Raw genomic sequence first — 25,385 nt, 5'->3', positions numbered from 1 at the left:
CAGGGGTTGGGTTGTGGCTCTCAGTCAGGCCAGAACACACACACACACACACACACACACACACACACACACACACACACACACACACCCCTGAGTAAGGACGACGCTTGGCTTCCATTCAACTTTTTTTCCCCAATAACTAGGATTTAGAACATGATATAGAAAGACCCTTATTCCAAAATTGACTTTCTACCCCTCTTGACATCTCCCTACGCATCTGCAAACAGAAAACAGGATATTCTCATGTCTTGGCCATTTGAGTTCCAAATGAAACCATAAATCAGCATGATAAATCATAAAATAATTAAATCAAGAGAATTGGAAATTGGCCAGGAGTCAGATGGGAATTTTCTCATGTGTCCTTTCTATTTTTATAACAAACTGTGGCAGGGAAGTAGGAGTTGAAAGTTCCCCAACAGTACAAAGCACACAGAGCAAGGCTAAGTAAGGTTTGACTAAATTTCCTGTTTTTTCTGCATAACTGTTTTGTCTCTTTTTAAAAAGACTTTCAGAACCTTCCGCTTTTGATTCATAGAGACCAATGGCCAGTAGGCTTCTTGGAACAGAATCTGACATTTGCCTGCAAAATCTATCAATGAAGTTAGTGTTGTGTGAATACATCAGGCAGAAGTCAAACTCCTGTGATGGAGGCACTCAAGCTGACCCCAGGAAGGGTTCGGATTATTGGCATTGCTTCCTAAAACTCGCCACGCTTAAATCGCGCATCTTTCATTTGTACTGAAATTTTAAAGGGTTCTTCACATACCCATCTTTTCCAAGTTCGGCATTTTATTGAAGATAAATGGAATTATTCCATTATTCCAATTACTTTTGTATTATTGGGAAAAATGTTTTGACATGATAAGCAAGACTGCCCAGAAATCCACTGAAAGCAGCTCAGAATTTTGATTGTGAGGGGCTTTGGGTGCTGGGAAGGAAGAAGAAAACCTTTTAAGGGGAATCTGCACACCGATGAAACCTGACCGACCAACGCAAGGGGGCAGGAAGCGCTCAGACTAGAGCTTCCAACTCGGCCGGCTGAAAAGAGATCTATCTGAATTCTTCTTCGTCCTCCGGGTGTTTATCACTTCTCTCAGCGTGCAAAGAATTGCGACGCTGACAAGTGGGTTTAGCTTGTACTTCGTCTAATTACTGCGAAGGGAACAGAGAGCTTCTGCAGTGACAGCTATCCGCCAGCGGTGTCTTGAGGACAGCCTGGGGCTACATTCTCTGGAACTTCTCTGGTGAAAGACTAGCGATTCTGATCAGACTGCATTTCTCACACACTCCAAATGCCTTTTCCCCCTTTAACTCTGTGAACTTTGGTTGCAAAGGAGAGTCTTGTTAAAAACCCACCTATCCGCGGACTACATCCATTGTAAAGTATGGGGAAATCAGTGAAGGCCTGGGGTGAGGGTTGCAACCTGCTCTAGCTAGCTGGGTCTGGTTTTTAATCTCCTGTCCTTTTGAAAATCCCCAGTATCTTCCCAAACTGCTCTGGGTTCCTATTCAAAGTCAGACGATGAGGTGTTTAACTTTGCTCCCACAGCTTTGAAAGTTTCAGCGAGAAGTGGCCGTGCTGGGCGGGATTTCGATAACCAGGGAACGGTACTGAAATGGATTAATCTTGGCCCCAGTCCTGTAAACCTGAGTCCGGAGTGGCGCGCGGGGTGCTGGCTGAGCCGCAGCCCCAGGTCCAGGGGTATCTACCCTCCCGCAAGCAGATCCAGGCACCCGCTCGGTTCCGACCAACCTGTTGCACTTCTCTGGTTTCAGCTCCGTGCAGTTTCCCCGCCTGGGAGCTGATTGACAGCAATCACTACCCAACCCTGGACTCAGGGCCTCCTCCAGGGACCAGCGATTGGCCCCCTGGGAGAATTGGAGTTAGGGGGTGCAAGGGGAGGGATTTCCCTCAAAGGCTAAGGTCCGGGGACCTGGGAAGTAGGGACTGTCCTGTGGGCCAAACGCCCGGGACGCGCTGGAAGTGTTTAGCATCTTGGGTTGCCGCTCCAGGTCGGGACTGCGCGGCGCACTGGGCCATCCTCCCGGTCCTGCCCTGCCTCTTGGAGGACCCCGAAGGCGCCGCACCGAGTTTTCGGCCCTTCCCAGCGGTTTCTCTGGAAACCCGCACCCGAACTAGCTTTGCATGCTCGCGGGGTAAACTGTCGAAACTCTAACGTCGGGACCCTGCACACCACAAGGACTCCGGGATGGCCACCCGAGTGCGCAGGACAGCCAAGTCCTCCTGCTTCCAGACCATACCCACACAGTCGCGCAGGCTGTTGCTGCTGTTCCTGTCACTGGTAAGCTGCGTCTCCACACAGCCTGCTGTCCCGGGTGCAACACTTCTGTCCCCGGGTCTCTCCGGGGCTTCAGGGGTCCCTGCAGAGGAAGCTATAGTGGTGGCGAACCGCGGGCTCCGGGTGCCCTTCGGTCGCGAAGTCTGGCTGGATCCGTTGCGTGACTTGGTGCTGCAGGTGCAGCCGGGGGACCGCTGCACAGTAACCGTGCTAGACAACGACGCCCTGGCCCAGCGGCCTGGCCGCTTGAGTCCCAAGCGCTTCGCATGCGACTATGGCCCGGGAGAGGTGCGCTACTCGCACCTGGGTGCTCGCAGCCCTTCGCGCGACCGCGTCCGGCTGCAGCTGCGCTACGATGCCCCAGGAGGGGCGATAGTCCTGCCGTTGGCTCTGGAGGTGGAAGTGGTCTTCACCCAGCTGGAAGTTGTGACTCGGAACTTACCTCTGGTCGTGGAAGAGCTGCTAGGGACCAGCAATGCCTTGGACGCTCGGAGCTTAGAGTTCGCCTACCAGCCTGAGACCGAGGAGTGCCGCGTGGGCATCTTGTCAGGTTTGAGCGCTTTGCCTCGTTATGGAGAGCTCCTTCACTACCCTCGGGTCCGGGAAGGGGCCAGAAAGGGAGGGACCTCGGAGACCCTTTTGATGGACTGCAAAGCATTCCAGGAGCTAGGAGTGCGCTACCGCCACACAGCCCCTAGTCGCTCACCTAACAGGGACTGGCTGCCTATGGTGGTGGAGCTACGTTCTCGAGGGGCTCCTGAGGGCAGCCCCCCTTTAAAACGTGAGCACTTCCAGGTGCTTGTGAGGATCCGGGGAGGAGCGGAGAACACTGCACCCAAGCCCAGTTTCGTGGCCATGATGATGATGGAGGTGGACCAGTTTGTGCTGACCGCTTTGACGCCAGACATGCTGGCGGCGGAGGATGCCGAATCCGACCCAGACCTTTTGATTTTCAACCTCACCTCTGCCTTCCAGCCCGGGCAGGGCTACTTGGTGAGCACTGACGACCGAAGCCTGCCTCTCTCCTCCTTTACACAACGGGATTTGCGCCTGCTGAAGATTGCCTACCAGCCTCCCTCTGAAGACTCTAACCACGAGCGACTCTTTGAACTGGAGCTGGAGGTAGTGGACCCTGAAGGAGCAGCCTCAGACCCTTTCGCCTTCATGGTGGTGGTGAAGCCCATGAATACATTGGCCCCAGTGGTCACGCGAAACACTGGCCTTATTCTCTATGAGGGTCAATATCGGCCGCTCACGGGTCCTGTAGGCAGTGGACCCCAGAACTTGGTCATCAGTGATGAAGATGACCTAGAAGCTGTGAGACTGGAGGTGGTGGCCGGGCTCCGGCATGGCCACCTTGTTGTTCTGGGTTCTCCCGGTAGTGACTCTGCTCCCAAGACTTTCACAGTGGCTGAGCTGGCAGCTGGCCAGGTTGTCTACCAGCATGATGACAGAGACGGTTCGCTGAGTGACAACCTGGTGCTGCGCATGTCAGATGGAGAAGGCAGGCACCAGGTCCAGTTCCTGTTCCCCATCACTTTAGTGCCTGTGGATGACCAGCCACCTGTCCTGAACGCCAACACTGGGCTGACACTGGCCGAGGGTGAGACTGTGCCTATCCCACCCATGACTCTGAGCGCCACTGATATGGATTCAGATGACTCTCAGCTGCGTTTTGTGCTGGAAGCACCCTTCCCAACCACAGGGCACCTGCTCCTCCGCCAAACTCATCCTCCCCAGGAAGAGCAGGGGCTGTGGCAGAAACAGGGGCTATTTTATGAGCGAACGGTGACTGAATGGCGGCAACAGGATATCACAGAAGGGAAGCTCTTCTACAGGCACTCAGGGCCCCACAGCCCTGGGCCAGTGATGGACCAGCTCATATTCAGAGTCCAAGACAACCACGACCCCCCTAATCGATCTGGGATCCAAAAGTTTGTGATACGCATTCATCCCGTAGACCGTCTCCCTCCAGAACTGGGCCGTGGGTGTCCCCTTCGGATGGTGGTCCAGGAATCCCAGCTCACACCACTGAGGAAAAAGTGGCTGCACTACACTGACCTGGACACGGATGACAGAGAGCTACACTACACGGTGACCCGGCCCCCCGTGGACACAGATGAAAACCACTCACCAGCTCCACTAGGCACTTTGGTCTTCACTGACAATCCCTCAGTGGTGGTGACCCGTTTTACCCAAGCCCAGGTCAACCATCACAAAATTGCTTACAGGCCCCCGGGTCAGGAGCTAGGAGTAGCAGCTCGAGTGGCACAGTTCCAGTTCCAAGTAGAGGACCGAGCTGGGAATGTGGCTCCGGGCACCTTCACCCTTTACCTGCAGCCTGTGGATAACCAGCCTCCTGAGATTGTCAACACCGGCTTCACTATTGAGGAAAAGGGCCACCATATCCTGCGGGAGACTGAGCTGCACGTGAATGATGTTGACACTGATGTGGCCCACATCTCTTTCACTCTCACACAGGCCCCCAAGCATGGCCACATGCAAATATCTGGCCAGACCTTGCATGTCGGAGGACGCTTCCATTTAGAGGACATAAAGCATGGCAGAATTTCCTATTCAAATAATGGGGATGAATCTTTGACTGACAGCTGCTCCCTGGAGGTCAGTGACAGACACCATGTGGTGCCAATCACTCTCAGAGTGAATGTTCGGCCAGTGGACCGTGAAGGTCCCATGTCAATCCTTCCAGCTGGCACTCTGGAGTCCTATCTAGATGTCTTAGAAAATGGAGCTACTGAAGTCACTGCCAATATCATTAAGGGGACCCATCAGGATACCGATGACTTAATGTTGACTTTCCTGTTGGAAGATCCACCCTTATATGGGGAAATTCTGGTCAATGGAGCTCCAGCTGAGCAGTTCACCCAGAGGGACATCCTGGAGGGCTCTGTTGTCTATGCCCACACCAGTGGTGAGATTGGTCTGTTGCCCAAAGCAGACTCTTTTAATCTAAGTCTGTCCGATATGTCTCAAGAATGGAGAATTGGCAACAGTATTATTCAAGGTGTTACTGTGTGGGTGACCATTCTCCCTGTGGACAGCCAATCCCCAGAAATTTCTGTTGGTGAGCAGTTTGTAGTGCTGGAAGGTGACAAGGGTATGATAACCCTAAGCCATCTAAGTGCTGAGGACATCGACTCCCTGAATGATGACCTCTTGTGTACCATAGTCATTCAACCAACCTCAGGCTATGTAGAGAACATTTCTCCAGCACCAGGCTCAGAGAAGTCCAGAGCTGGGATTGCCATAAGTGCCTTCACGATGAAGGATCTCAGGCAAGGGCACATCAACTATGTCCAGAGTATCCACAGAGGGGTAGAGCCTGTGGAAGACCGTTTTATAGTCCGTTGTTCTGATGGCATTAACTTTTCTGAGAGACAGATTTTCCCCATTGTAATCATTCCTACCAATGATGAACAGCCAGAAATGTTCATGAGGGAATTCATGGTGATGGAAGGCATGAGTCTGGTGGTGGACACGCCCATCCTCAATGCTGCAGATGCTGACATTCCCCGGGATGATTTAACTTTCACCATTACGCAGTTTCCGACTCATGGTCACATCATGAACCAGCTGATCAATGGCACAGTGTTGGTCGAGAGCTTCACGCTGGACCAGATTATAGAGAGTTCCAGCATTATTTATGAACATGATGACTCTGAGACGCAAGAAGACAGTTTTGTGATTAAACTGACAGATGGCAAGCACTCTGTGGAGAAGATGGCCCTCATTGTGGTCATCCCTGTTGATGACGAGACCCCCAGGATGGCCATCAATAATGGGCTAGAAGTAGAAATTGGGGAGACCAAAGTTATCAACAACAAAATACTAATGGCAACCGATTTAGACTCTGATGACAAGTCATTGGTTTATATTATTCGTTATGGTCCAGGACATGGCTTGTTACAGAGGCGAAAACCTACAGGTATCTTTGAAAACATCACTCTAGGCATGAATTTTACCCAGGATGAAGTGGACAGAAATTTAATTCAATATGTCCATTTTGGGCAGGAGGGCATTCGAGACCTAATTAAATTCGATGTGACAGACGGAACAAATGCCCTTATAGATCGCTACTTTTATGTGTCTATTGGAAGTGTGGACATTGTTTTCCCTGATGTGATAAGTAAGGGTGTGTCCTTGAAAGAAGGTGGCAAAGTCACTCTTACCACAGACCTACTGAGCACAAGTGACTTGAACAGTCCTGATGAGAACTTGGTTTTCACCATTACCAGGGCTCCTATGAGAGGTCACTTGGAGTGCACAGATCAAAGAGGAACGTCCATCACTTCTTTCACTCAGCTCCAGCTGGCTGGTAACAAGATCTACTACATCCATACAGCTGAGGACGAGGTCAAAATGGACAGCTTTGAGTTTCAAGTCACCGATGGACGGAACCCCGTCTTCCGAACTTTTCGGATCTCCATCAGTGATGTAGACAACAAAAAGCCAGTGGTCACCATCCACAACTTGGTGGTCAGGGAAAGTGAAAGCAAGCTGATCACTCCCTTTGAACTCACTGTGGAAGACAGAGACACCCCTGACAGGCTCCTGAAGTTCACCATCACCCAGGTTCCTGTTCACGGTCACCTCCTATTCAACAATGCTAGACCTGTCATGGTTTTTACCAAGCAAGACCTGAATGAAAACCTAATCAGCTACAGACATGACGGTACAGAGTCCACGGAAGACAGCTTCTCCTTCACGGTGACTGACGGCACCCACTCTGACTTCTATGTGTTTCCTGATACAGTGTTTGAAACTAGGAGGCCCCAAGTGATGAAAATCCAGGTGCTGCCTGTTGACAACAGTGTCCCCCAAATTGTGGTGAACAAAGGAGCTTCTACACTTCGTACTCTGGCCACTGGCCATTTGGGGTTCATGATCACAAGCAAAATACTGAGAGTGGAGGACAGAGACAGCCTACACTTTTCTCTGAGGTTCATTGTGACAGAAGCCCCCCAACACGGCTACCTGCTTCACCTGGGCCAAGGGAACCACAGCATCACACAGTTTACCCAAGGTATGTTCTGCTTCTCTCTCTCTCCTGACGACCAAAGCCCGTGCTAGGCTTTATTTCTTGAGAATGAGCCTGTCACTAAGCCTCATAAGTAGAGCATCGAGATGGAGTTAAAGGGAAGAGGAAGAGAGAGACAGGGGAGGAGGGCACACAGCACCCGCACCCCTGGGAAAGCACCCACTTTGCTGCGTGTTACGTTGTAGAGACCTTTGTCAGAGGGACTGTGACTGTGGCAAGATATGCTGCTGAGGCAAGAGCGAGAATGTGGGGGTTTTGACAGGCTGCCTTTGCGATGCTCTTTCATTTTACCAATTTACTTGCCATCCTCCGTTTTGTACACGGCACGTGGTACTCAAAACATTTTAGTGCCATGAAAAGAGATAGGTGATATAAATGACCTGGTTGCCATTATCAATATACACTCAAACACAGTTCCCACAAACGCATATTAGTTTGATTTTGTTTGTTTGTTGATACTTGCTGAGACTATTGGGTATTTTGTAGCTAAAAGACAATATTCATTTATATTTATTGGAGAGTTTTCTATTGATTCATGACTCTGAAAAAAACAGCTGTTCAAAGACAAGAGATAAATAAACCTGTCTAGAGTTATTAAAATTATATCTCATGTAACAGGGCACAGCACTGTGGTAGGTATGCTCAAAAAGGGAGCACACGATTAACGATATACAAGAAAACTATGTCTTCATTCATTGGCTAACTAATGATCTATCTCATTAAACTCAGCAAATATGAAAAAAGGATTAATAGTCAAAGGAATTATTTTCATTATTATTATTTTTCATTATTCTACTGCTTTTATTATTTTTACTGTTATTTATTATTTTTCCTTAATTATATTAAGGAAATAATTTTTCCTTAATTATTTACAGTTATGTTATTTTTATTATTGTTGTCATGACTTACTTCATTGCTATTTTCCATTCATTGTTTTTAATTCATTATTTCCTCAAAGCCTTTTCTGCCCAGTCCCGAGCCAAGTGTCAGACACCCTTTGCCTGAAGCACCTGCGTTTCTGAGGCCCCTGAGGCCACAGGCTCTGACGAGGTCAGAGATGGGAGGGCGGGTGACCTCTGCTGAGTGGCTCCCAGAGGGAAGGGAGAAGCCATTCAGCCGCTAGCTGGGAGGTTAAGGCCCTGTTCTCAGACCCTGCCACTTTCATTACAAAGGGATTTGTGTTGGCTTTCAGGAAACTCTCTCAGCACCCGAATGGAAACTCGATCTCCCCGTGTGGGCTCTGGGGTGGAAATGGCGTGTAACCCCAGGACATCCCAGCGGGGGTGTTCTTTTCCTGCTACAGCGTTCTGCTCTTCGACAACAAACACTTTAATAGACAGGGATGTTGTGTCGGAGTGATCTCCTTTTCTGTTTGATGCTGGCAAACAGCTTCACACTCCAGCCTCCGACTCTTGGCTGAGCGCCTGCATAGATCTCGGGCCTGCAGGGACAGGAAAACCCCAGAGTGTGAGTGTCATGCCAGCCCTGCAGTGTTAGCCTGGCGTGTTTTCATGGAAAGGACGGAGGAACTATTGGAGAGCAGAAAGCCTTATTTCTCACCCCACACCCCCCCTCCACTCCCCCAGCCTCCCCACCCTACCACCCACCTCTCCCCCCCCCCCCAACCAAAGTGTTTTCACAGGGTTTTTGTTGTTTAAAAAAATGCAAGAAGATAAGCTAATGATTTCTTTTAAATTCTACAGACCGAATTCAACAGCTCAAAAATACCTCCCGATTATTCCTCATATATTGAGCCCTAAAAGTATGCTGTTTCATTGTAGGCATTTTGTTCAGTTTTGTTTTCACAGAGCGACATGATTAAATTTTATTATCCTTGTAATTGTGGAGAAGTTATATTTGGTTGTAAAAACTATAGTTTTAAAAATTACGTTTTAAAGGGACTTACCCCATCCTAATACAAATTCAGACTCGAAGGAGGAGCACTTCTGATACTTCATCACACGGCACTCATTTGAACAAGTTGGGACTGGAGTCTGGTTCTGGCAGCTATTTATGGAGATTAGATAAGTAGTTAAAGATGCAGAGGGCTGCTCCTTCACAGCTGGCTGCTCCTCCTGGAGGGAGCGAGAGCAGTGCAGGGCAGGACGGCCTTACATGTAGTCAGTCTGGTTTTGGTTTTGCTTTATCTTGAAAAGATAAGTGAAACAATTTTGATGGAGTTAAACCCTTCTAGCAAAGGTGGCCAGAGAGGTTATTCCTAAATTGATTAACTCAATGGCCCTTGGGGGACATTTTAAATTGATTTCAAAGCCTTAGGAAAATGCATTGTCAGCAAAGGTTCACAATGCAGTTAGTCTAAGGTTAGAGAGCTGGGTCTACAGATTGCTCCCAGGTCTAAAACACTCCACTCAAGTGCCTAGACTTCCCTTTTTATCTACCATGAGTACACAATGGGGCTGCAGAGATGGCTAAGCAGTTAAGAGCACGGGCTACTCTTACAGAGGACCCAGGTTCGGTTCCTAGCACCCACATTGCAGCTCACAACCTGGAACTCCAGTTTCAGGAGATCTGATGCCCTCTTCTGGCCTCTTTGGGTACCAGGCAAGCATGCAGTGTTCCCTGGTGCATGCAAGCAAAGCACTCATCTACATAAAATAAAAACAATAAATAGTGAACACATGCTGATGTTTTTGTTGGATAATTTGTTAATCACTTTCAGAATGGCAGAAATCCCCCCTCCATTTGTGCCAGCTATGATTAGAAAGTATATTTGTTTAAAATAGATAACTTAAGTTCCTGATAGAGATTGGACTGGCTAAGGAGGACCAGCTGAAGGTCCATGGGTTTTAAGTGCTTGTGACTCTCTGAAGCTTAAGTGAGGATTTCCTTGCAATGAGTAGAATTTCCCTTCTGTCCCTTGTCACGAGTTTAAAAACCTCACAGCTTGTATAATGTAATCATTTGGGGTCTGCTTTTAACTTGGACTAGTATAACTCCTTCATGCAATAAACTGAAAAGAGCCATAAAAAAATAGATATCTTAAAATGGTTGTGCAGATCAATAAAATAAATATATCAAATATAGCAATTAGAAGAAAATCTAATTCTTAGGTTATTGTTATAACATTTCAGTTATCTTAATTATTATGTCCTCTTTGTATTTAAGGAAGGTACTGTTTATGTACATTTACAATTTATGTTTTTTTGATGTACCTGTAGAATAGCAGCACTGTCATCAAGAGTCTCCCAAAGTTATAGGGAAAGTGATAAGCTTTGAAGTGGTTATTTATTTCAATGAAATTCTCTCTTAATGTATTTAAAAAACCAAAAAACTTTGACACATGTTGTATAATAGAGGTTTTTTTTTTTTTTACTTCTACCTTTATTTTATTTTTATTGCATGAATGTTTTGCCTGCATGTATGTCTGTTTGCTGCCTGTGTGCCATAAACACACAGGAGACAGGTAAATACTGCAGACCTGTGTGGAGATCAGAAAAGGTCATCAACTCTCCTGGAACAGGGGTTACCAGAGGCTGTGAGTCACTCTGTGGGTGCTGGGAATCATTCCGGGGTCCTCTACAAGAGCAGCCAGTGCTCTTAACTGCTGAGCCATCTCTCCAGCCTGTGAGCTTTATTTGTAATGAATTGAAGACTTTTGTTTAGACTGACTGTGTGTATGTGTTTTGCCTGCATGCATGTCACCCACATGCGTGCAGCGCCCAAGGGGACCGGAAGTGGGCAGTAGATCATCTGTAACTGGAATTAAAATGGTTGCAGGTGCTGAGAACTGAACAACAGTCTTTAACAAGAGCAGCTGAGCCATCTCTCCAGCCCCCTATCATGATCATGATTATCATCATTGATAGTAGTAGTAGTAGTAGTAGTAGTAGTAGTAGTATTACCAAGTAGTGCCTCTAGATTTTCATACAAAATTTAAGAGCAGGTGAGAAGGTTAGAAAAGAGTTTTCCTCATGGCTACAGGTCATGGCGGGCACAATAGGGACGTGTAGCCAGCAGGTTTCTTATCACTCCTTACTGAGAAGCAAGTGAAGAGGTCAAGCAAGGGCTGTTCAAGGGCTACGGAGGGGCTGTGCAGGGGCTGTGCAGGGTGGTGCAGGGGCTGTGTAGGGTGGTGCAGGGGCTGTGCAGGGGCTGTGCAGGGTGGTGCAGGGGCTGTGCAGGGTGGTGCAGGGGCTGTGCAGGGTGGTGCAGGGGCTGTGCGTGGGCTGTGCAGGGTGGTGCAGGGGCTGTGCGTGGGCTGTGCAGGGTGGTGCAGGGACTATCCAGGGGCTGTGCAGGAGCTGTTCAGGTGTGTTGCAGGGTGGTGCAGGGGTGTTGCAGGGGCTGTGCAGGGTGGTGCAGGGGCTGTGCGGGGGCTGTGCCTCTTAGCCTCAGAGAGACTAGCTCCAGGTTAAGGTGGAGACGCAGGTGAGTGGGTGAGGCCACTCAGCTCTTTCATTTCAAGTTAAGACTCATGAGAGCATTCGCTGACTTTAAGACCTTCAACAGAGGACTGTGGCATGTAAAAATGGTGGGGAAAAAAACTTCAGAAGTTTTTAATTTTCTAGGAAAGCAGCCTGTGCAGATTGATATAAAAAGTATGGGACACTGTGGCGGAGCAAAAGTCCTGCAGGGGTGCAGGACACTTGGACTTGGTCCTATGAACTAGAAAGCAGACTTCCCCGTTGCCAGGAATGTTGGTTTATATGTGTACCTTCTTTCAGAGCTGTGAGGCATGTCATACCTCCTAAGGAAAGGTTCAGAGTCTATGGCAGAGCGTGCTGACTCCAGGTGCTCTGCTCACTCAAGACAATTTCCTCATGTTGTTATTTTGTTTATCACCCGTGTGAACTCCATAGCACAAACCTAATAGTGCTTTTAGAAATTAGAAAAACCATAAACACACAGGAGACAGGTAAATACTGCAGACCTGATTGATGGTCTTCCTAGCTACATTCTGACTTTGCGTGACCTTAGAAACTCACTGACTGGCCCAGACAAATATATGTTAAGTATCACAGGACAGAATGATATTTGTTTCATTAAATCATGTGTGTGGCATTATTATTGAAGAGAGGAGCTGCTAAAATGGATGAATTTTTTATATTGTATATTAGTAATGTCAAAAGATCTATCTATGCACATGAGTTCGGTAGACTTAGAAGCAGTGAAAAAGGCCATTCTGAGGAGCTAAAGCCTCGACAATGCATTAAAGCTTTAAAGCCATCTACTGTACCATAACAGCTGAGAAAAATCACTACCCCGGGGAAGAAAGCCTCTGCACCTTCCTTTGGCTCCCTGCAGGACTCACTCTGCAAGGGAGGCAAAGCATGTGACTTCAAGAGGCCCAGGAAATCTGCCATGCCTCAAAATATCTTCCTTTTCCACCTGTCATGGAGCCTGCCATATTTAGTCAGCCACTCCTTTGGCGGGAAGGGACACCACCTTGCTATTATTATAATCTAAGTCTGGCCCTCTATTTTTCTATGTGCAGGATCAGATTTCTAGGGGACAGCTGGTATCAAGGGTGTAGAGATAGAGAATTGAGCATCAGTTCCCCCTGAAAGGGGATCTAAACATGTTTTCAGAAACATAATAGCCAATAGGATTTATTGTAAGTACAAGCCATCGGTTTTGATACAGTAATTAATCACCTTGCCTTTCGGTTGCTTTTTAGCTGACATTGATGACTTGAAAATATGCTATGTCTTAAGAGAGAGAGCTAACGCCACAAGTGATATGTTCCATTTCATAGTAGAAGACGATGGTAAGTATTCCACTCTCTGGGTGGTGAAACATTGGGAGGCCTTTTAATTTTATTTATTTGTTTGTTTGTTTTGGTTGCCCTTTGACTACATTGCTACAAGGAATCTTCATCAGGTGTTACTTTGTGCTCATTTGCTTTTACACAGAGTGAATTTTGTGTTTGCTATAAAGGGTTTAGTCATTTCAATCTGACAGAATTCTGTCCTTCCATGGATGTTATGTTGTTTCTGTCTTGTTGACAGTGACAGAAAGAGAGGAGGAGGAGGAGGAGAGAGAGAGAGAGAGAGAGAGAGAGAGAGAGAGAGAGAGAGAGAGAGAGAGAGAGAGAGAGAGAGATCTGTATGAACGGGGTACCTCTGCCCAGTTGTTCAGACTACACAGGCAGCAAGAAGATGCTGGAATCCAGCCAGGCTGTCGTCACAGCCTGTGCCTGCCCTGGTGGGTCTTTCCCTAACAGGGTCCCCTTCTCTAATTTGTGCTTGGGGGCTGCCTCTACTCAATCAGAACTCTGAGATAAATAAACATGGCCTTGTTTTCCCAACGTCAGGGTGTATACTGATCTTAGCTTGGGGGATTTTTGTGAGTTAGCCTAGCTTAAAGCTTTCTTTGGCCAAATTTGAAGAACTCTGTAGAAACTGGGGTGTGCCTTTCTGTCTAAGTCTCCTAGACAAGAAACTTTATTGCCACCAGCCACCCACAGATCTGCTCAGGCACTCCTGCTCCCAATGGCTCTTCCTTCTCGCCCTGCAAACACAGACCTTGAAACATCTAGCCACTTCCAGATTGAGAATAATCATGTTTTGGTTGTTGGGTGTCCTCATGGAAAGCCACAGAGTCTCATCAAGTATTTATCTTGTAAAATCAGGACACAGGAGGTCCCAAGAAGTAAACCAGCATGCTAGCGAGACCGTAGAGGAGTTATTCAGACTAGGTCTGAGGCTGTTCCCTGGTGACACTTTTAAAATACGGCATACTGTTAGGTCGTCTACCTCAAAGAGAGATGCTTCTTACCCTCCGTATCCACTGAAGCTTAAGATGCCCTTGCTTAAAATTCCACTGGAAACAACATGACCAGGTGTCTGAAAGTGATGTCTATTTCGCGCATGCCAGAGAGGTAAAAGAAGGTTTCCCAACTTGGGCAGAGTTATTTGATTCCTACTTCAAATCCCAGGCTTAATATAGCTAATGCCTGTGTTTGAAAGGAAGCAATTCGTAGTTTAGTATTTGACATACTGGCAAAGGAATCTCGGTAAGGAGCAAAGTCCTAGGAAAGGAAAACCAACTGACAAGCTAAAAACAACATACTTAACTGAAACCTGTTGCTCAAAGGCAAAATTCTGCCAAAAGAAGTTGTAAAATTAGATCTGAAGTAATCAAATATCGATTTCAGGTTAAAAGGTTTATCTTTGGGATGAGTGAACAAGACTCAATAACAAAATATTCTTTCTTAAAATTACAAAAACAAAAACATTAAAAACCCCGTGGCATACCCGGTAGTGGTGGCGCATGCCTTTAATCCCTGCACTCCGGAGGCAGAGGCAGACAGATCTCTGTGAGTTCGAGGCCAGCCTGGGCTACAGAGTGAGTTCCAGGAAAAGCACAAAGCTACACAGAGACACCCTATCTCAAAAAACAAACAAACACACAAACAAACACGCACAAAACAAGCCATGGGCTACACAGAGACACCCTATCTCAAAAAACAAACAAACACACACACAAACACACACAAAAACAACCCGTGGCTTGCAGCTAGAGAGATGACTCAGTGGTTAAGAACACTGGCTGCTCTCTCGCGCAGAGGACTCGGGTTGGGTTTCCAGTACCCACAGGACAGCTCACAACCGTCTGTCACTCCAGTGCTAGGGGATCCAAGGAGTTGGGTCCTTCTGGCCTACTTGGGCACTGCACACATGTGATACACATAAGTGTGTGCAAGCAAAACATTCATGCACATGAAATAAAGATAAATCCTTAAAATACCACAGCCTTTATTTTAAGATGTTTTGTTTCTCCACATTTATTTATATACACACCCATAATTATTCTACTATTCCACACATTTTTGGCTAGGTGGGATGGAAAAATTAAATTAAAACTGTACTCGAACTTTGGGAAGCATTGTATTGTCTATCGTATCTCAAAATGGTAAGTAAGGATGGCTGGTTAAAGAGGTCAGGTTTATGTTTAGGTGTCTGAAGACGTGGTGGGGCTTCTGGAGATGATCTCTATGGTTGTGAAAGTGGGAATGAAATCACTCCAGGAGTTCCTTTTGAGCTTCAGTTTCACATGGGCAGAATATTTTAGAGATATCCACCTCTGCCTCCCTCTCTACAGGCGTAGCATTACCTGTGGGGCTCAGGTAGATCCTGACAAAGAGTTATGAAACAGAATGTACCTGAACCTCCCTGATGTAAGAAAAATTCCTTTTGACAGAATAAACAGGAATCTACAACACCGAAAAATAGAAAGCCGTATGTGTATCCTAGAATTAATTCCACCCAATTTTTAAGGAGGGATTTATGTTATCTTGCAAAGGGTCTAACATTTGGATGAGGCATTTAGTTCTGCTGAGATGTATAAAATATTAGCCATAGTGATCCTCTATATTACACAGAGAGGCACCTTCAAGTCATCTGCGAAGTGGAAGTGTGTGAACAGCTTCCAGTATTTCACATCTGGGCAGCTGTCAGTGACCGTTGCGTAAGATTAAGAACTTTCAGTGTCCAAGCCTCTTTCCAACCCATTGAAGTCACCTTCTGCAAACCCACGGGACTGTTTTTAGAATGGTGACTAGCTAAGTAAATTCCCAGGACAAACATAATCCTTGAATCTTTCTAAAAATAAAATATTACAGCTGGGCAATGGTTGTGCATGCCTTTATTCCCAATACTTGGGAGGCAGAGGCAGGTGGATCTCATGAGTGCAAGGCTAGCCTTGTCTACAGAGTGAGTTCCAGGACAGCCAGGGCTACACAGAGAGACCCTGTTTAGAAATGAAATGAAATAAAATATTACTTCCTGTCAGGGATCAAGAATGGGAGAAGAAATGGTTGACAGCAGAACCTGGCAGGTCACAGGATTCTCCTGTTACGAAGTGGTCACGAATGGGTGACCATTTGCCATTCAGGGGACGGTTCTTGGGACACCCTCTTTGTACTTTGGGGTTTGGAGCACTTTGATGCTAACTATCAAGTGATGGGAGGAAAGATTAGTGGATAATGTTGGGTTTTACCTCAGGAGGCTCCTACTGAACACAGTAACCAGTGCAGAGTTGTTATTACTATTCTTAAAGGAGCATTTTCAAAAAGAAAAAAAAAAGCAGTAATCAGAATATTATATAAACAATTCCGCAAGTTAAAATTTGAAGAGAAATAAGCGTTTTCTACGCAATGTAGAACACACAAGCACAGGAAGTCCTTAGGTCTCAGAGATCTCACAGCTAGGCTTTAAACTGTATGACTTAATGTCACCCGTACAGTTTTGCTCTCACCACATCCCTCTGAGCTTAGTACAACAACAACAACAACAGCAAACATATCATTCCTATTTGGAAGATAAGTCAACAAATAGAGGCTGAACTGAAGCCCAGGTTCCCCCGACCCCCAGCAGTGAAAACCCGTGGCTTCGACACTGTTCCCAATATGCCAAAGAAAGCCAAGACTCCCTGGCCTCAGTTCTGCACAGTGAGCTTTCAGAGAGGGCTGTGGTGGTGTATGCTTTTAGTCCCAGCACCCAGGAGTCAGAGGCAGGCAGATCTCTGTGAGTTCAAGGCCAGCCTGGTCTACAGAGCAAGTTCCAGGAAAGCCAGGGCTGCATAGAGAAGCCTGGTCTCAACAAAACAAACAAATGGAGTCAGAACACTGTCTGCTTACAGAGTGTCTTCTAGACTGTTGATTTTTGTTCTAAAAGACTTCAGATGTCCCATCGTTCTTAACTTTGTGGTCCTTTCCCGTTACTGTGGTTTAATTGTTAATACTACAAGGTATTCACACGTAAAAGTGGTTTAGGGACCTTTGTAATTTTCGCTCCGAGGAACTACTCTAGCTGGGTATTGTGATGTGAAAGCCAGTTTCAAGTAACTATTTCAGGTATGTCCCACCCTCAGCCCTAATGACTGTTAATCTGCCTTCAGCACCAGCTCAAATGTCATTTCCTTTCCAGATCTGTTCCCTGTACCATGATTAGGAAGTTAGCCATGCCCTTCTTGGTGCTTTATATCCCTAACGTGACTTACAGCAGGAATGTCCCACTGTGACAATTAGCTCTTGAGGTTGGACTCCATCAATGCAGAAAGAACACCTTCATCTCGAGACAGAACCTTTATCCCAGGACCTACGCAGAGATGAACATGTGGCATGCATAGGACAGATGTTAAAAATGAATGAGGAGGCAAAGGAAGGTAGAGCCCTTCGTTACGCAAGGATCCATGAAACTGGACCCCAGGGGAAGTCTCTGCAGCAGTTCCAGGTGGAACCTTGGCATGCCGTAAGAACACTCTCTCAGCCTAGCTTTAACTTAAATCCCTATGGTACCGACAAGGAGTGGTAGTTAAGCCTTCATGCTTAGCAGCATCCAAAACCAACTACTGTGGAGAGTGCCTTGAAATCTTCAGCGAAATGTACTTCAGATCCGAAAGAGCCCCAATTTAGAGTTCTTGTTACTATTCTTAAAGAAGCATTTTTGGGGTGGCGGGCAGTTTTGGGTATAGTATGTAAACAATCCCACAACTTAAAATTTAAAGAGAAATAAGCATTTTCTACATTACTGAATTTTTAAAGTCAGACCATAATTTTTGGCAAGTTCTTTTCTGCTCTGGTCACCCCAGTTTTGATTTTAAGGGGCTATGAGATAATAGCTAGAGAAATAGAAAGCTGTCTTCATGCAGCGTCTGCTCAGGACTCATTAGAAAGGTGTTATATCATTTTTTAACTTATTTTAACTTATTTTGTTGTTGTTGTTGTTGTTCTTTGTTTTAAGTCTTAAAGATCTCAGCCACTGATCTGAGATGGTCTTGGAGGAAAATGGGGATTCTGAGGGCTGGGTCAGACTCATGACCTCTCAAATGCTTGGCAAGTGCTCTACCACTGAGCTACATCCCCCTCAGATGTTTCTCGATGAGCCTAACATTAGGCTGTATGATCACCTGGCTTGATAAACAATGTGAGAAGGATCTCACTTTTATTCTTTATGAAACTGGTTTGAGTTTATCACTTCCTCTTCTGAGTTCGCCTATGTCCCAGACATGCAGTCTAACTCGGCTCCGCCTGCCATTCCAGCCACTGGAACTGGACAGCAGACATAATCTTAATCTGTGTTGGCTATTACAGTGTGTCTGGTCCATAGCCAGATCATTTTCTGTTGTTGTTGCTGTCTTTGACTTTATGGTGGCCAAATTCCTGTCCACCCAGATCTTTAATTCATGAGCCACCAGAAGATATAAATGGTGCCTTGAGATATAAGGAAGTTACAGTCATTTATGTCTGTGAAATGTCAGTTAAGGCCAAGGCTTTCAAGCTTTTATTCAGCATTTTATTCAGCATTCAAATACAAAAGGGTCATGGGAACCTCTTCATTCTCAACAGAAGGAACATTGAGTTTTGACTTGAAACTGGCTGTCACTTCAAGATTGGAGGCAAGTAGTTACTGATGATTAGCTTGAATTTAGAGAAAGGGCTGAAAAAAAAGCAAGTAAGTGCAAAACTTATATTGTGGGAAAATGAGGATTGTGAGGACAAGCATCGAAAAACCATCTTGACATCGAGCTAACGGGGAAAGAAAGCTTTGCAGTCGTCAATGGCTGAGGACAGGAGAAGCAGGGGAGGTGGGGGGACCAGAGCCCTAACTACAACATGGTGAGGTGATGCCAAGCTTGAAATGAGGACACATACAAGCTCCACTGGATACAGATGTTGGAAGGACATTGGCCACTGTGGCTAATGTTGTAAGCCCTGCCTTATTCTTTGAGCAATTAGGATAGTTCAAGTCATTAAAAGTCAGTCTCTGGGGAGTTGTTGCCTTCAAGGCATGGCCAACACCTGAGTTGGCGAAAGAAGTTACTCTTCTGGTACAAAAGTGCAATTCAGATTCTATCAGCTATCTTTACCTTCATCCCTAAAGTCCATATCATATTAGCACACACTTGGCTTTATTCCAGATGTTATTGTCCTTAAATCATGAAACTGTTGGCAGAGATTGAATTCCTACAGAGAGACTTAACATGAATCCATATTTACACCCAAAAGAAATAATAGTCCCCTTTCAAAGCTAAGCAAATCTTTCACAGTGATCAAAATACCATAATGTCAAACCAAATATTTATTTGTGGTACCTGTTCTAAAACTCAGTGCTATTTTATTCTGTATCTTATAAGTTTGTTCTGTGTGGCTGAGACAAAGGGAAGGCTGTTTTCCATAGTCAAGTTTATGGTTGTAATCAATATTATTCTGTATTTTGTAGAGCCAAAGAAATGTAACCAAGAAACCAAGTGTAATATAGGAGAAAGACCTGCCCCTGAGCCAAGCATCTCCAACTTTCCCAGTCTCAGTTGCAGTTGTAAGGGGGAATGGAATAGTCAGCAGCTAATGGGGTTCTTTTGAAGACTGAATAAGAAAATGCATGGAAAAATGGCCATTTGTACACCTCAGTGCCCTGGGAGGGAGTGTGTGGGGAGGTGCTCTGTCCCTTCTGGCTCCTCCCCTTCCCCTCTTTTCCTCACCCCCCCCCCCCCCATTATAGCTGGAGTTTTCTCTCCGGGTCCCACCAAGTCCCGGCAGTCTGACAGCTCACTTATAAAATAAACACACAGACGCTTATATTATTTACAAACTGTATGGCTGTGGCAGGCTTCTTGCTAACTGTTCTTATATCTTAAATTAACCCATTTCTATAAATCTATACCTTGCCACATGGCTCGTGGCTTACCGGCATCTTCACATGCTGCTTGTCATGGCGGCAGGCAGTGACTCCCTCTGCCTTCCTGTTCTCTCAATTCTCCTCTCTGTTAGTCCCGCCTATACTTCCTGCCTGGCCACTGGCCAATCAGTGTTTTATTTATTGACCAATCAGAGCAACACATTTGACATACAGACCATCCCACAGTTTATTTATTGACCAATCAGAGCAACACATTTGACATACAGATCATCCCACAGCACCCCATTCTGTTTCATTTGTTGAGGCAAAGTGTCATTATGTAGCCCACACTGGACATAAACTCATGGTCGTCCTGCCTCAGCCTCCCTGGTGCTGGAGTTTACAGGAGCATGTCACCACTCATGGTCCTCCCAACTCAGCCTCCCTGGTGCTGGGGTTTACAAGAGCATGCCCGTACCCAGAATGTCTCCATTTCCTTTGTCAGCTTCTTCAAGTGTCTCTTTGCTTCTGCACTTTTCTTGTTTCCTTCTCCTTTTTCTTCTCTTCTGCCTTTCCCATGGCAACTGTCTGTACAGTTTGACTGGCAGCTTTTGACTGACAGGTGAGGGATCTACAGATGTGAAAATTGGGATGGTGATGAGCTTTTCTTCAATGCACAGGGTAGAACCTCCAAACGCTTCCGGCTCCCTTTGCAGGCTGTCAGTGGCTTAACTAAGATTGTCGTGAAGAATTTTCCCTATGTTTAGACAACAGGGGTATACAATTCATATCTCTTACGCTCTGTTAGCTTGTTTGTTTTCTCCTTTCCCACAGCTGGGAATATACATTTTATATGCTTCAAAGTTAAAGACAGTAACTTAATTTAAAAAAAAAAAACTAGAACTCTTTAAACACCTATATTTAGCAAATGTCCAGTCAAAGGGTAGTTTTATATGGAAATTTCTGGTACACAGGCTGAAGATACTGATAACATTCTATATTTATTCAGGTCTTCTAATCACCTAATTATGTTTCATGTGTATACATGCATATGCACACACACACTCACACACACACACATATTGCTATAGCCACTGTAGTGACAGATATTAGTGAATATTGTAAAGAAAAGGCCACTTAAATGAATGTACAATTGATAATATTCATAAATGTAAACAGTGAGAAGAACATAGTCCATGAAATTTTTTCCTATGGTTATTGAAAAGTGAGTGCCATGTACATTTGTACATCCTGAGCACATCCCTTCCAAAGCCAGTGTTGCCTCTGGAATGATTTATTATAAGGTGCCCTTTGGCGCCTTGTACTGAACACTGAAGTAATTCTTTTCTTGAGATTAGAGGAAAACTTACTAGGATTTAAAATATTGTGATCTTAAGGTTTTTGTGAGTAAAGACTGGGTAATGAATGAATTTTATTTATCAGCTACAATGATAAAGTTTTTACCTTCTAAATGTGAAAGTTGTGTGTTTCTGAAATCCGGATGAGGTCAAAGATACAAAGTGACATACTCAATCCTCAGTGCAAATAAGGAAAAATAAGTTGTGTTGAGCTTGAACTTGGTAAAAATATTATGAATGCCGGGCGGTGGTGGCGCACGCCTTTAATCCCAGCACTTGGGAGGCAGAGCCAGGCGGATCTCTGTGAGTTCGAGGCCAGCCTGGGCTACCAAGTGAGTCCCAGGAAAGGCGCAAAGCTACACAGAGAAACCCTGTCTCGAAAAAACCAAAAAAAAAAAAAAAAAAAAAAAATTATGAATGAGTAAAACACACACATAAAGCGTTGATGATTTTGTCCTTTCTGCTCACGCAGAGATTGAGTTCTTAATGTGCATTTCCTTAGGGCTAAAATATTTATGTAAAGGAGAAAGAAATTTTTATCATCAGCGTTCAGTTTTGGAACAGATAATATAAATTTACTAAAACTATTAATTTACTAATTGTCTCTGACTTGGATAATTAAAAAAATCAACAACAACACTTGCCAAGTGGCTATATATTAGCAATCTTTTAATGTTAAGAAAGCAGTGTACCTTCAGTTGACTTACATTTAGAATCTTAACAATGTTGCCAGGGGAACTTTCCAGAATGAATTATTCAGTTATGGCTAATTACCATTTAATATAAAAAATGGTATACTAGTTTTAGCATCATTTGAACAAAGAAACTAAAAAAAGGTTGAGAGATAATTACACAGCTTTTTTTTTTTTTAAGTAGTTCTTTGTTCTTCACGTGAAGTTAGATTTAAGCTTGGAAAATAACACCCTTTATGCTACCTGGGATGAAGGAACCCTGGTCGCCATTCTCTTTGTCCCACTCTGGCAACATTTCTTCAGACGGGGCGGGGAGTGGGGCACCTGCTCTTTACTTCTGTGCTGGATTCTGAGCAGAGAACGTCATTCTACCCTGGTCATGCCGCCTGCTCCCTCTGACTCCACTTAGGCAGCTGCGAGTTGGTGAGCACACTGAAAAGATTATTTCACGTAGTGTTCAGGAAAGCCACTTCAGAAACTGAAGAGGAAGCCGTGAAACTGGTCAGAGGACTTTAGAAATCCAGGAGGCAGGAGAGAGCCATTGCGTGTTCCCATAATTCTCTTCTTTTTGCAGAAATGGCTGAAAACTGAGGCCATCTCATCGTGGCCATAAAACATGGAAAGCTGCGTTTAAGCAATTGTTTTCTCAAACTTTTTCTTATTGTCTGGACCTCAAAGTCATTTTGGTACCCAATCCATAATCACCGAGTCCCTAAATCCAGCCGGTTCTACCTAACTTTTGATTTCTGATGAGCTCCATTCCCATTTAATTCCCTGGTACTGTTTCCATTATGAACATACTGACTTAGTAACCCAGCAGACGCAAACTACTTAAAATAATGGCTGGTAAAAAAGTAGGTGTAGCTGGCACTTTCTTTGGACCACCAACCAGCCCCCAAGTAAAGACACGGAGACTTATTATTAGTTATGAAAGCTTGACCTTAGCTTAGACTTGTCCTACTAGCTCTTTTAACTTAATTTAACCTGTTTCTGTTGATTTACTTTTTGCCTTGGGGCTTTTTACCTTTCTTTCATTCTGTGTGTCCTATTTCCTGCTTCCTCTGTGTCTGGCTGGCCGGCCCCTGGCATCTCCCTGGCATCTCTTTTTCCCCCTTCCCCCAAGACTAAATTCCTCCTCTTACTTACTCTCCCTGCTCAGAAGTCCTGCCCATACCTCCTCCCTTGCTATTGGCCATTCAGCTTTTTATTAGAACAATCAGGTGCCTTAGGCGGTCGAGGTAAAACAGTAATGTCAATGTTCTGTTTTATCATGGTGCTAGGTCCATTCTCAACTCTCCTAAGGTGATTACATCCAAACTGGTTTTTGGTTTTTTTTTTTTTCCTTTTTCCAAGACAGGGTTTCTCTGTGTAGCCTTGGCTGTCCTGGATCTCGCTCTATAGACCAGGCTAGCCTTGAACTCATAGACATCTGCCTGCCTCTGCCTCCCAAATGCTGGGATTAAAGGCATGCATTACTACCATCCAATTCCAAATTGTTTTTTAACTTCACAAAGTGGGAGAGATTTTCATACAGTCAGTATCTGTATTTATAGATAAAAATCAAGATGCAACTCACTATTCAGAGCCAATTAACTGGAAATACAGTGGTTGTAAACCACCATGTGGGTGCTGGGGATTGAACCCAGGTCATCCGGAAGAGTGCTCTTTACTGCCCAGCCACCGCCCCAGTCCCACCTTTGCATGGCCTTTGATGCTGTGTCAAACTGTCTCACTTTTTATGAAATGGAACTACTCCTCTTACTTGTGTATGTCTGCGTCCATTTATGGGAGGAAAGAATTTGCTTCTCAACGTCTCAGCAGTGATTCAGGCCTCAGCTTCTTTAAGCTGGCTGCTATAATACACATATATGTTTGTTCCATGCACCACTGATAATAGAGAGAGTTTATACCCTCATCTTAATGGATGGATTCTATCCCCCTTTCCCTGCATCACTTGGTCCAAACTGAGGCGGTCAGCAGCTGTTGCCTGCCCCTTCTCTATGTCTACCTCAGACCGCTCTGCACCTGGTAAGAATAAACATCTAGAGAAAAATCAGAATGCCGGTTGAGTGGTACAGGGTGTCTGGTCATGTAGCATGGGAACCAAAACCATACTGGCAGAAAGAAAGTGGGCCAGCAAAGCATTTTGTAGCTGAGAACTGCCTAAGTAAACAAGGCCCCTAAATAATAGGATATAAAGTGGAAGTATCTGAGAATAAACTCCTTTTAGACGCTGTCCACTTTTGTGAGTCTCTGTTGATCTTAGATTGATTACACAGTAACTGTATTAATAGATGTTGTATGAGAAAGGTTTTGGAATTATAGATTGCTCGACCAGGTTCTCCCATATCTAGTGCTTCCTCAGGGGCCATGTGGTCACCTTGACTCTAACATTTTATCCCTTTAAGCTCTGTTGACTACAGCTAGTGAGCTCACCTCTGGCTATTTCTCTGTGGTACAAGTTGTATAGCATTGCTACTGTTTTCAGTTAAAGAGTAGTATTCAAGCAGCATTTGATCAGCCTGCACCTCCACGTCTCCATCCCCCACACTCTTAGGGAATGGCATTGTCCTTCTGTACACTGGCATTGTACACTTTCCACACAGGCCCTCTGTGTCTTCCTACCCATCCTTCCCACACACCCACTCCGTTGGTACAGAAATCCTATCTGCTGTCTGTTGTTTCCTGTCTTCCTAACACACCTGCGTACACAGTTACACACTTGTGCACAGGACGGAACTACCATTGTCAAGGACATTAAAGCTGATCCCTAGATGGTATGCAAGAAGGGAGGGACTAGGCGGTGACTGAATTTTCATGACCCCAGAGTCATTGACAAAACCTTTCAGATTAAAAACAGCTTAGTCCTCATCTTGATAACTATGAATGTTTTCCTTGAAAAGTGTCCCATTTTCTCATCTGAAAGATTATTACAGTGAATTTTATCAATGGGATTCACTAGAAGTATTCATTTTACACAAATATACATATTTGTTATAGGAAGACAGCAAATACAAAACTAAAATTAAAAATGTACATTAACTTATTCATAATAACCAGGCAAAAATCGCAATTACTTTTAGTATGATTTTTTCCCAGATCATGCATTTTGCCCCAAAAGGCACCGTTTAATATATTCTGTTCTAACGCCAGACTTTTGAATTTCTTGGTACCTTTTGGACATTATTCTAGATCAATGAATATAGATCCAGAGGGTTTTGTGTGTGTGTGTGTGCGTGTGTGTGTGTGTGTAGTGTGTCAGTGAGGCATGCTTGTGAGTGTGTGGGTGCCTGTATCTCTGCACACACATGCAAAGGCCAGAAAAGGATGTCTTCTTTCTACCTTATTCCCCTGAGAGAGGAACCACCACTGAACTGGAAGCTGTCACTCTGGTG

General features: G+C 45.1%; 1 protein-coding gene across 1 annotated transcript in view; it reads left to right on the top strand.

The window, feature by feature from the left end:
• Positions 1–828: 828 nt before the first annotated feature.
• The window catches only part of Frem2 (FRAS1 related extracellular matrix 2), a 144,277-nt gene continuing 119,720 nt past the window's right edge, over positions 829–25,385 (top strand). The window contains exons 1-2 of the mRNA XM_052731675.1: positions 829–7,344; positions 12,998–13,087. Coding sequence (XP_052587635.1) covers positions 2,211–7,344; positions 12,998–13,087 — 5,224 coding nt within the window. The 5' untranslated portion in view covers positions 829–2,210. The remainder of the gene's footprint in view (positions 7,345–12,997; positions 13,088–25,385) is intronic.

Source organism: Peromyscus californicus, unplaced genomic scaffold, assembly GCF_007827085.1.
Source record: "Peromyscus californicus insignis strain IS unplaced genomic scaffold, ASM782708v3 Scaffold_9__1_contigs__length_137607984, whole genome shotgun sequence".
NCBI lineage: Eukaryota > Metazoa > Chordata > Mammalia > Rodentia > Cricetidae > Peromyscus > Peromyscus californicus.
The sequence above is the reverse complement of the archived record's forward strand: the minus strand, read 5'-3'. Positions and strand labels throughout refer to the sequence as shown.